We start from the raw sequence: 12,759 nt of genomic DNA, 5'->3' as shown, positions 1-12,759 counted from the left end.
CTATGTGGTTTGAAAATCTGACCTAGAATTGTCATCTGTTTTATCCACATTATATATTTAATTTACCAGAAGTAGTTGCTTATAAAGGATTTATTTTAAGATAACACACAACAGTCCTAATTCTAACTATTAGGACTATGGAAAAATTTTGGTACAGAACCACATCTCTCTCTTTACATGGAATTCAGTTGTCTTTCCTTATTGTCAACTATAATCACAACACTTTGGAAACTGGTATAAAGGACATGGGAACTCAACACCTCGACCTCATTCTACAAAACACAATTTCACACTCAGTTCTCCTGTAATAAAATCCAGCAGCAAAGCTAGGTGTGGGTGACAGGCACACCAGCTCCCAGTGCCATTTTTGAGGGCATGCAAGAATGCAGCCACCACTGCTGCCATCTCAGCCACTGCCACTGCCACTGCAGAGGGTGCAGAAAGTGCTTGCTATACCTCTGATGAATTCTCTGCAGTCTGATCTGTTATCTCACTTGGCAAGCAAGCATAAGGCAGCATGTGCATAAGGTCCACAGTGATGCATTTCATTTGGATTTTCCAGCCATCTTTGCCATTCCTCCTACTATATTATGAGCTCTATTTAAATTATCATTGCAACACAATACATTTGGTCAGGACATGGTCTAGTTTGCCTCTCTCTCCCACTGAGGCATAAGATATATAAATAATTTCTGTTTATTCTCTGATGTCTTGGTGAGGAAGGAGAGTGAAAGATAAGCTTTTTATCAGGTAAGCAAAAAATACGGTTGGCTTTAATTTGACGTATAGTAGTAAAAGCATCAGACATACTGAATTCAACACTGAACTTCAAAACACAAAGAAGCTGATCTGAAACCAACTAAAATTAATGCAAAGAACCCAATTTACTTCACTAAGTTTTTTTATCAGACCTGTATTGTCCATACCATAAAATAAACATGAGATTATCCATACGCACTGAAAGGATTACACGTTGCTGTAATACAGATGCACTGCACTATAACTACGATGACTATGGTAATGAGACTGTGCCAGGGCAATTTACACAAACATGTTTCAGCTCAAACCTTACATGTTTATCATTCACTACAAGTAAAACCCTTTGCCTTTCCTCTTTTTTTTCCTCCTATTTTTCAGATATTTGACAGTCTCTGTGCATCACAATAAAACAAGTATGGACTGGTAGAAAATAACTTCCAATTCAGGGCTTCAAAATATAGCTATGTTCAACTTTGCATGCAGATAGAAATATTATCTCTGTGCTCCAAGGACAACAGAAAAAATCTCTCAGAAAAATCATGAAATAGCTTAGGCACCTTATCTTCAGAGAAGAAAAAAAATAACTTTTATTCGCACTTCTTCCCTCCTGCACACAGAACAGAAAAGTTTTCTCTTGGCATACAGAGTGCTGTTATAAATTTAAAGATAAAAGTTGCTTTTTTCTTTTCTTGGATGAAAACCATTTTCCTTGTATAAGGCTTCTTATTTCTAGGTTTAGCATCTTCCTTTCTGGTTGCAGGCTACAGATTGCTCTCTTCCATAAGTGGTCTCCGGCTCATTGATGTTGATCTGCTGAAGTCCCCTCTGACAAAACACTTTAGATTGCCCCACAGCAGGCTTTATATTTCAACTTTGCAATCTGTCTTTCATGCTTTAGTAAACCTTTTATTTTCAGATAGCTGCTAGACATTATTATTCTGGCATTTTCTTGCTCATGCATAATAAAAAAAGATGACATGAAATGGGTTAGCTTCTCTTAATTGGACCTATTCTAAATCATAACGTTAAAATGATAAAAGACTCCTTGATGCTGCTGTATTCTTATTTTAATGTAGCTGTTACCTGTGTTTACTCCTCCAGTGAATATCCAGGCTCCAGTTGTCATGGCAGCTTTAATTAGGCCTTTCCCAAAGACTTGCTTGAGTTTTGGCTGAAGTTCAAAATTCTGAAGGCCTCCATGCACAGAAATGAGAAGCTTGGGGAGCTCTAGCTGCCACTCTTTGGTCATGAGGTGCAAAAGAAGATCAGGCTTTGTGTCAAAGGACACACGTACATACTGCAGAATTAAGAGTATTGACAAAGGAAAAGGTTGGTTATGAATAGGCCTGTCTGACATTTATTAAGACATTATTTTAAAAAACCCACCATTTTAAAACAAAAATTATTACTAAAAATACCTTTGTTTTTGAAAAGCATAACTACAGTTTGCAATTTGATAACATGTTTGTCCCTCTTGAAAGCTTTTTGAAATAATTAAAAGAATCAGCTTCACAAACTCCCCTGTCAGGTGTAAATAGGCAAATATTATACATAATTTACGCATGAGGAAGTTGAAGCAGAGAGGTAAGAGATTCGCTAAGGGCCACAGAGAGGATCCATATCAGAATTAGGTTTAGTTTACTACAAACAAATGCACTGGAAAAAAATCTACAACATTTATAACACTAGGGCATTCCTCTATTCAAGTTTGCTTTCTAAAACAAATAAATAATATGTATAAAATATTACAAAACCATGAAAGTTTACAATGTCCAACACTAAAAAGCTATGGAATTCAACCTTTTATGCACACACACAAATTTATATTTGGGAGGCGTGAGAGGTGGGCAAAAATTGCAAGTGGAATTGATGCGACTATAACAGCAGATATATTTACTTGAGTGGATTCAATAAAAGATAAATTACTACTCATTGATTGATCTGTACAGAGTCCCTGTGGGAGATTCATAGGATATGCAGTAAAGGGGCCAGGGACCTAATATGCCCTGAAATTATAATTATGTCCTTCAAATTCTGGGCTCTTATATATCCGATCCCTAGGCCTACCACCTTACGTTATGTAACCTGCACATCTGGCAGCCCAGTGGTGGCAGTGCTACTCAGAACCTCTGCTGAGCATGCCACACAATGCTGCTTCTTCTACTTAACATACCCCCTTCCTTCAGCAGGTCCCTTTCCCATACTTGCATCACCATTTCTGGTGGTGTAAGTTAACATACACAAAACTTGTGCCTGGAGGAGTTCTGTCTGGAGCTCCAATTGCATGAGCATATAGACCTTGAAATGAAAGGAAATCTATTCCACAGTCTCTTTAAAAGCAGAAAGAGCCATTATGATCAACTAGATTAAACTTTTACAATGAAACAGACCACCAAATTTCACCTAGTATTTTCTGTATAAGGCCCATAACTTTTGGTTGAGCCAGGGCATACATAATTACTCCTAGGACAGTTCTGTGTTCCTCTCCTCATCCTCCCATGACATAACTCTCAGGGAACATGATATCCAAACATATTTCAGAAACATATTGTTAACGTTTACCATATCTGTTCATTATTATTGTTGTTGGATTGATCTGCTATACTTTAAGTCATATGATGCTCTTTCTTTTCCCTCACAGGATGAGAAACTTTTAACAAACTGAGCATGAATGGCTAATACCTGTTGTGGCATGCAAATATGATTTAAGCACATAAAGAAAAGCCACTCCTAATAATAATTCTCCCAGTAGATGATACCGAAGATATACTGGAGGTGGGAGAGCCATATAAAGTGAGCACTGGGCAAGCACGTGATATACTGTTAAGTGCATGTACGTACTTTATGGATATCCTTTAGGCTAGGGACAGACATTCAAAAAGCCTGAGTCTGAATTGATTTAATCTTCGCAGGTTAGCAAGCTTGACTCAATTTGGAGGTGGATAGACATTCCCTTTTCATTCCAGAAATGCAGGCACATGCCTGCAGTGACTCAGACTTGAAGCTGGGGAGTGCTAGAGAAGCCCTCCCCAGCACTGAGCTGGTAGATGTGGCATGGCCAGGGCCTGGCAGGACACTCTGATTAGGGAGGGGTCCCCCCTTACCCCCCAGCAACCCAGCAGGGAGTTGATAACAGTGTTTATGACCCCAAACTCAGTGTTTATCAGACTATTAAGAAAACAAAAGCTTCGCTCATTAGTTCAAGCTCTTCTTAAACAACTTTTTTCAAGGAAGGAACAGAGAGATGTTACCAGCTACCTGTTGATTAACTCCAAAAAGCCCTAAATTTACACTGTGCTGTCTGCCTTTGTGTAGTCTGCCACAGCATGGACCGTAGCCAGTATGTGGTCTGCTAGTTAATGCTGAGAGCTGCCTGTGTAAGGCAGATGGGAGGGGGAAATCCCTGCTTGGGGGGTGGGGAATCCCTGCTTCAGCAGGGAGTGGTGGTGGTGGTGGCTGTGGTGGTGGGGAGTGTGGGGGGAGGAGCAGGAGGAAGCCAGGCCGATGCTTGCAGTCTCTGTTGGAGCTGCAGCCAGGGAGCAGAGGGGTTGGGGGCAGCCCAGCCCTCTGGAGCAGAGAGCCCTGCCCAGCCCAGAGAGCATAGCAGGATGCTGGGGCACTCTGATTTAACTTAAACCAGGAAGGGGTCTTGGACAGCCATTTCATACGCCAGTTTGAACCAAATTAGTTAATTTTGATTACTACACTCAACCAGCTTCATCTCAAACTGGTTTCAGCCATTTTCAAACTGGTTTACATGCACTGAACATCTGTTCTATTACAGGTTTAAAGCAGTTTCTGGTTACTTAAACTGGTTTGTGCGTGATGTCTGTTCCTAGCCTTAATGGCTGGAATTCTTACATTTGCAAAGTGCTACAGCATAGTGACAATGTTGAAGTGAATTAACTTTATTAGGAAACAAGGGATGTCAAAATTATGACACACAGGAGTACTGGGAAGAGATGGATATTTATTTCCTGGACCATGCCAGAAGAAAGGTAGTCTTCAGCTACAAAAGACTAAAATCATAATTGCGTGACACAGTTCAGTAACCATATGCTCCAGGGATCACTAATACTAGGGTGCTAAATGGAAAAACACAGGATTGGGAAGGGATTTCCTGGGCCTTCTATTTGTTAACAAAGATGCCCATGTAGCAATTAATGTGTGCCCTGAACATGTGATTTTATTTCCTTATATTAGCACGCAGAGCTACTAGTTGGTAAAAATATCAGTCATCTTCTTATCTATCAAGCTCTCGGATTTCCAGGAATGACAATTTCCATTCCCTAACTGCAAGAGTTTGAAGAAATATTTCCTTTTGTCTAAATTTTGTTATCATTAATTTCAACTGATGGCATGTTCTCATACCGTGGGTGAAAATGACTATTCTCCTGGAAAAAAAAGGATGCAGTTAACTTTATCAGAAGAAATGCAAGTAAACAAAATTTGTATGATTCTTCTCAACTATGCTACGGGGAATTTAAATACTCATGGATGAGCTTTACTATTTAGAAGCTTTTTTCTGAGAAAGGCCCAAAAGGCTAAAATGTTGTTTTCTCTACTGCATATGGGAACTTGGGAAGCCTTCAATTTTTGTGATTATCCAATTAATTTTACCTCTTATAGAGCATATTTTCAGTTTAGTGTCCCTGGAATAATTCTTTTGTCATCACTTCAGATATAATTTGGTGTATCTGAGAAAATCCTTTTGTCATCGTTTCTAAAGCATTCACTAAATTATGAATAAATGCTTTTAAAACCATTTTTGCACATATTAAAAATTCATTTCTTTCAATTTTACAGTGGAACATTAGGCCTTTCCATTTTTCTGTTTAAAAATCTCACTGAGTACTGTCGCCATTCTTGGCTTCCCTCACTATGGCTTGCTGAAAAAGAATTTCACATTTACATATGAACCTGAGCTGAACCACTGTTCTGCTCCTGAATCTCTTAAACTGATTCCTGCCTGTCAACTCCGTAAGTGATTATTTTTAACAGAGGAAAATTCAGGGCTTATGAATGGAACCAGACTGACAGCACTGAAGGCTGCATCTTATGTGAATCAAGAAAACTTTGAAGAAGAAATATCAAATCTACCACAGCAACCTGCTAATGTGTTTTGCCTCATCACTGACCTATTTCGCTGGAGCTACAGCCTAATTCAAAGGACTCTTTATGCCCATTTAATCCCTGGCCGGGCTACTGAGACTGTCAACAAAATTGTTACTTAAAGCTTGTTGTGATTATGCTGGTTCCATCTCTTATCAGGGAAGTAGTTTAAGACACAAATTTATTTCTCACTGCCCAATAAAGATGCTTACAAAAAGCCCAATCTGAGCTAGAATTGAATTACTCAAAGATAAAGTGTACCATAGCCTGAGCTATCATGTTCTCCAAATAATATGTCTCTATTACAGTACAGATAATGAAACACAGTTAGCACTGTGGCTAGCTGATTGCTGAGGACACTAATAATTTGAGGGAGATTCTCAGTGAATAACAGCATTTACAAACTCACCATACAGACCTATTCTGCAGCTGACAGACTTGACTCTTAAGTCTTACATCTTAAAACTCCCCAGATTAGTGTGCTGCATAATATTTTACAATTTGCAAAGCTGTCTGAGGTTCATTCCTTCATTTTCTCAGCACTGACAACTGGAGGATGTCATGACCCTTTCTCCTATATCAAAAAAGAATTGAAAATTTGTTGCTTTTTCAAACCACATTGGGTCTCAATCTTCAGAACTGTGCTCCTCACAGCAAAAAGCCTCATCTGGCTCAGCGTAATGTTGAAATTGAAGAGAAAATCTCATTAAATCCACAAAAGCAAGATTGGATTCTATTAGTTAATATTCATTTTAACATATTAGGTCCTAATCCAAACCCATATAAGACAATGGGAGATTCCCATGGATTTCAATATCTTTTGGACTGAAGGTCTTTGTGAATTTTGTTTCATCTCCATAAGTTGTTTTATTTTTAATTCCACAATTAGCTGTACTATTGCTTACTTGTTTCATTTAAAAGATTTTCCTCTTGTACCTCTCATTGCACTGATGGCTTTTCAGAGATGTTTTGTCAAATTTGGAGTTTTAAAATCTAAAACATGCCTTTACATCTGACTGATGTTCTTAATGAAGTATAACCACATAAGGCTACATATGAGATGCTTGACAACTCTGTTTACCTGCTGCATGGCTACAGTGATGCAACACAATGCGAAAGAACAAAAGAACACTAAGGCTGTGCCATGGTAATCAATTTTGTCTTCTGCACTTACAAATGTGTTAACTTCTCATTGAGCATATTAAATGTATCATTGAAATGCACTGGATTAGCAGGAAGTTATTAAAATAGAATGAATGAATTTAATCACTGTGAGCCTTTCAAACAGCCATCAACCATCCAACCTTGAATAACCATGATCCAAGCAATTTCATTTCAGTAAAGCAGAATTCATTAAAAATCTGTATGGGATTCAGCTGTATCCATTAAGGAAAAGGTGTCAAGATTCACTCATGTGCTAAACAGGAGAGAGGAAACTCAAGATAGTGGTTTTGTTTGGGCAAACAAATATTAATGATGAGAAACACAGTGATGTGTTTATTAAGACTTCTTGCTCATTTTGGTTTGGGCAGTATAATATATCCAGTTATATTAGTTATCCAGAGGCCTTTGGGGTATTATAGTGTACAATTTAAAAGATATATAAACAATTTGGTAAAAGTTGCAGAAAAGAGAAAATACTTGTCACATCTGAGGAAATATAAGCAGTGACCATGTCTCTCTTGCAGCTAACCTACAGGGAGTAGATTCTCAGTTCAGTCTCAGAATTAAAAACTCAACACATGCAAGGAATAATCATGTGGTGATAACTAAGGCTACAATTCTGTCACAGCAATTTAGAGGTCATGGGAAAAGCTCTGTGCCTCTTGTGATGTAGCCTGCCAGGCTGCTATCTATCAGGGATATAATGTAAAGGCAGATGCAGTTTAGCTAAGGAAAGAATGTGTAACTACATTCTAAGGCATAGCTGACAGCCCAAAGGTTGCAAGTTTGAGACTATAGCAGAAGAGTTCATGGCCATGTCAGATTCCAGCAAATCTGTGAAGTATGCTAAAAACCTTGTCACAAGAACCCAAAAAAAGAAGGAATTACATTGCAGAAGAGAGTGGGTAAATGAGCAAATTCTTGATTGGAATGAAATCTCCCATCAGTACATCACTTAAATGCTAAAAATGTCCTTGAATAATAGCAGTTCTCTAACACAAATGGCTGACCTTTTAAAATATGTTTGCAGATACAAGGAGACAAAGTTTTTCTTGCACATGACCACAGTAAAAGTGGGGGCTACCACTGAAGGTGTTTTTCAAGATAATAATAGGGGCTCCTTTTTGAGAGAGAAAGTAGAAGAATTCAAACCTTTTCTAGTATACCTTGAAATCTAATTTTGTACAAGCAGAGTGGTACTGCTAAAAGGATTCATTATTTTTTAAAAATAGATTTATACAGCAGATGCAAGAATCAGTATAGCTCTAGTCCCATTCTAGACAAAAAAAATCCATAAAGTTTTAAATATGGATTCAAAGTAATAGCATGGCATAAAATATAACTTTCCTGAAGAGCATAAGTAACTGTCTCATGGTCTCTCATATTGTCTCCTCCATGGTATTCTGGCATCTGGGTCCTCCTTTAACCACTCAGTGCACTGCCTCAGTTATCATGATAATAGCCCATTTAGAGTAGCATTGTAGGTTTCCTAATTCATTCTACATTATATTCTAACTGTATTATTTCCTCCAGGATGCATGATACTTATAGGGACAAATATTTTTAATGTAAGAATAAGAAAGCAAACTGTTATCTGCAAATGCCTTTTGGGGTTAATACCATTGCTAATTTTTCCAAGAAAGAGTTTTGATTACCATGGCTTTATTGGAGTGACCCCCTCCTTGGAACTCAATGGTTCCAAAGGCGTCTGTTGGGCTGAGCTGAGTGTGCTTGCTGATAGACCATTTCTCCGACTGGATGTCATTTCGAGTCAGTCTGCTTTCATTTTTCTCATTCTGAATAATGGAGATACTTGGAGTCAGTCCAACATGTTGACCTATTAGACGCCCACAGCAACACCTATGGCATTAAACAGAAGTCACTTGCAATCAAGCTCTATACCTGTAGAAATTATATACAATGCAAGTCTTTATAAAAAGCATCTCATCACGAAAGGGCCTGAGTTATCAGAAGCTGTCTTATAAACAAATACATTAAAATATCTGTGAAACAGACTGAGTAAAGCAATTGCAACTTTTCTTTGTTTTTCTATTTTCTTCTGCTTTGCTTTTAATTCAACACTATTTTTAAATAAGCCATACTCTGGTCATAATACACAAATATTAAAAAAAGAACTGTTTATAATATTTTATCTCTACACAGATCATATTAAGTTAAATGAAATACTCACATGAACATCAACATATTTTAGATATACAAGTGGCTTGTATCTAAAGGTAGTCTCTTATTATGCTATTTGCTATGCATCAAATGCAGGGGAAAAGTATTTAAGGAACTAGAATACTTTACCGAGATGATTAAGAAGTTAAAAAGAAGAATGAATATAAATTTTAGAGTGTAAAGTATTAGTAGCATGCCTCATGACAATCCATCTCTCCAATATTTTGAAAATATTTGTCTTGTATACTAAGGGACATGCCAAGAATAATTACTATTTTGCAGTCATTTTCCTGTATTCCTATCTACTAAGAAAATAATACTATTATTATAATTACCTATGGGGGTCTTTGGTGCTGGGTATGATGTGAACACATTCTCTCTTGTAAAATGCTCTTTCTATCCATGATTTCTGAGCCTGAAAAAGAGAAGAAAGAAATCCCGTAAGCTCTATTTCCCTGTTAAACACAATTTTAAGTATAACTGAAGACAACTCAAATATGAAAAGAATCTTTAACTACCTATCATGCAAATATATTTGGCAGATACTTTCTATTAGAATCTGAGCTCACTCTGAGAGCAAATCAAGAAAAGGTTAAACATATGGACTTCAAAAACTGTGCACATTTATTTGACGGAAAACATTGATATCTCTGCTGACTCATAAAATATCAATTATTAAACCAAAATTAATAAACAATAAGGGATAAAAGCCTTCTAGGTGGTAGTGGTAGGTAAGAAACTTGTTATTTTACAAACAACTTTCAAGATTCTCTCTCTTTTTTTAAATTAATGTGACTTAAGTGAGCTAAACCAGATAGAGGCATTACATTTGTACCAGGTAAATCACCACTCTCCTGGTAGAAATTGTTAGCATACACGTATTCATTCAGATTTTCATGTAAGAAAGAAGCCCTATCTAGGAGAAAGATCTTTCACTTTGACACCTGAAGGATCTCCTCTGCATGAGTGTTTCTCTCCCTGGAATGAACATCTTTCCACTTGGGTCCTCAGTGACTGGGAGGACTCAAGTAGCAGTTTCCCTACACCTTCCCCAGACCAGGGGGACCCTGGTTTGGGGACAGTGCAGAGGCACTTTTGCCGCAGCTTAACTCTTCCCAATCAGGACAGGAGTTGAGCAGCTGCTGCCACCCTTGAGCCCTCCTGAGTCCAATGGCAGCTGGATTTGTCCTGAGCATACAGCTCCCATCCCCCCTCCACAGACTGGGGAGGACCCTAGACTCCTCCTGTACTTGGAAGGAGCACTCTCACTGGTCCCCCAACCTTCCCCAGAATGGAGTGACCCTGGTCTGAGGAAAGCATGTGGGGCAGGGAAGATGGGGCATCTGGCAAGCTGAAATGCCTGCATGCCCTCTCTTGGGAAGATTTCTACTACTGCAAATTTCCTGTGCAGAAATGTGCTGCAATAGAAATTAATGCCTATCCATGGACCTAGAGTTAAATCTGTAGAAATAAAAACTAGGACAAAAAGTTCAAGGCAATTCACTATTAACTCATTGCAATGCTTTGTACAAACACTGAAGGAGGCTGGCTGTACAGTAGGCTGTACAGTGCTGATTTACACTTTTTTGAAGACACAGCGTCAAACACTTTTTTAATTCAAAAGGTATTTTTTCTAATATGTTCTTCCTTCTAAATAAAGAATGAGATTTCCTTTTTTTAAAGAGAGAGGGAAACAGATTTTTTCAAGTTCTGAAATCATTCTAATTATCTGAATTGTTTCAGATGAATCAAGCCAGTGAGTCATGGTAAATCAGCAAGAAAATTCCTAGAGACAGAATTAAATTGCTTCATAGTGTTTTGAGCCAAATTAAGATTTTGCTTTACAGAATTCAGCTAAAGCAGGTAAATCTTACCAGTTATACGCAAACAAAAAAAAATCAATTTAGTTACATGACAGAAGAAGGAATATTATTAATGTTAATCACAAAAAAGTGAAAGAAAGCAATTAATTTTGAGAAATCAATATACCTGGTTACCTGTTTTAAAAGCATAAAATAAGTTTCAGTCAGTTTTAAGCAATGTGATGATACCTATGTAAAACTGAGAACATGAGAAAAGTGGCCTGCAATATATTAAGTGCAACACATATAGAAAAAGAAAGCTCACCACTGTCTGAAATTACACATATTGTCAACTTACAGTATATCTTGTACCACAGAAATTTACCATTTATTTTTCATTCCTAAGGCCTGTATTTCTTGGATGTGTAGAAATAAATTTGATCTGAGAAAAGCTTTTAGGTTACCTGTCACTTCACAATCACAGACTTTTAAAACACTGCGTTATATTTCAATAGTGCCAAAACAAATTCAGCTAAGTTTGTAACTATGTTTATTATGTCACTGAACAAAATAACAACCTTTCTGTGCTTTTCCACAAGAAACTGATTTCTTATTATTAGTTACTGGCTTTATTTAGCTAAAGTTTTTAGTTTTTACTTTTAAAAAAAAAACTGATTTCCCTTAAAAACATCAGGATTTTGCAATTTGGAGACAGCCCAAGTCCTAAAGAACTCAAAAGGAAGCCTTATTTGATTTTCTTTTTCCTCTGTCCTGAACTGCTTTAAGAGAGTCTGGAGGCAAGGATGCATGTATATCCAGAGAAGAGGGGAACAGAGGCCTACAAAAGTCCATGAGAAGTGGGTTAGAGCTTATGATATTTCCAAATTATTAAGTCTTGGACAGCTCTAAAGCACAATCACACTCCCCCTATCCCCCAATGTAGAAACGTTGTTGAGAACTACCTTTTGGTATGCCATATTATCCGGTAAGTTGATATTATATTAACCAACTTTCAGCTTAGTTATTTGTCTTTTCACGTGTAAAGAGCTTTCTCTTTATTGGCTTCCTGGGCTTTTTAATAGCAATTAAATGAAATTTATCAACTCAATTTAAAAAGCCAGGCCAGGTATTCAGGTATCACAATAGAAATATTTGGAAAGTTGCATTAATTTGGCTTATGTACCCCATCATTTTTCAACTTCAAGCCCAGACATGTACATGCATTTTGTATGTTAACTTAAGGAGGTGCACACCAGTATTAGATCAACAGATTAATAAATTGCCTCACGTTAGTATTTCTTAAAATACAAAATAGTTTTTCAGCTATCCAAACTTTATTTACTTGTTTTTTCCTTTTTAAAACATGTAAGTCCCTAGCATGTCCACTATCTTTTCTGGAAAGTATGAAATAGAATTTTAATGCTACATTTCTGGATAATTTTCTAATCATGGTTTCCTAATACAATGGCTCTCACAAGTTACTACCCTTATTCAAAATGACTGGGTTCTCTAAAATATTACTTGTTTATTATGCTTCTGAAGTTCTATCTAAATTTACAAAAACAACTCAATACAGACTTTGGAAAACTCACTTATTAAATACCTTTTTAAGATAAAGTAGCAGTGAAACTCATCTATAAAACCACAAAGTACAAAAATGAATAACACAATTTAGCTAATATAACACATTTTCCTGAGATCTTTTTTTTTTGGGGGGGGGGGGGGGGGGGGGGGGAAAAAA

The 12,759-nt window shown here is 37.2% G+C and overlaps 1 protein-coding gene across 1 annotated transcript in view; it reads right to left on the bottom strand.

Annotated features, from left to right (window-relative positions):
• The window catches only part of TRPM3 (transient receptor potential cation channel subfamily M member 3), a 335,439-nt gene extending 325,073 nt beyond the window's left edge, over positions 1-10,366 (bottom strand). The window contains exons 1-4 of the mRNA XM_019517468.1: positions 10,052-10,366; positions 9,552-9,631; positions 8,691-8,895; positions 1,843-2,056 (exon numbers count right to left, since the gene is read on the bottom strand). Coding sequence (XP_019373013.1) covers positions 1,843-2,056; positions 8,691-8,895; positions 9,552-9,631; positions 10,052-10,102 — 550 coding nt within the window. The 5' untranslated portion in view covers positions 10,103-10,366. The remainder of the gene's footprint in view (positions 1-1,842; positions 2,057-8,690; positions 8,896-9,551; positions 9,632-10,051) is intronic.
• Positions 10,367-12,759: the final 2,393 nt, after the last annotated feature.

Source organism: Gavialis gangeticus, unplaced genomic scaffold, assembly GCF_001723915.1.
Source record: "Gavialis gangeticus isolate Ggan-Ray unplaced genomic scaffold, GavGan_comp1, whole genome shotgun sequence".
Classification (NCBI taxonomy): Eukaryota; Metazoa; Chordata; order Crocodylia; family Gavialidae; genus Gavialis; species Gavialis gangeticus.
The sequence above is the reverse complement of the archived record's forward strand: the minus strand, read 5'-3'. Positions and strand labels throughout refer to the sequence as shown.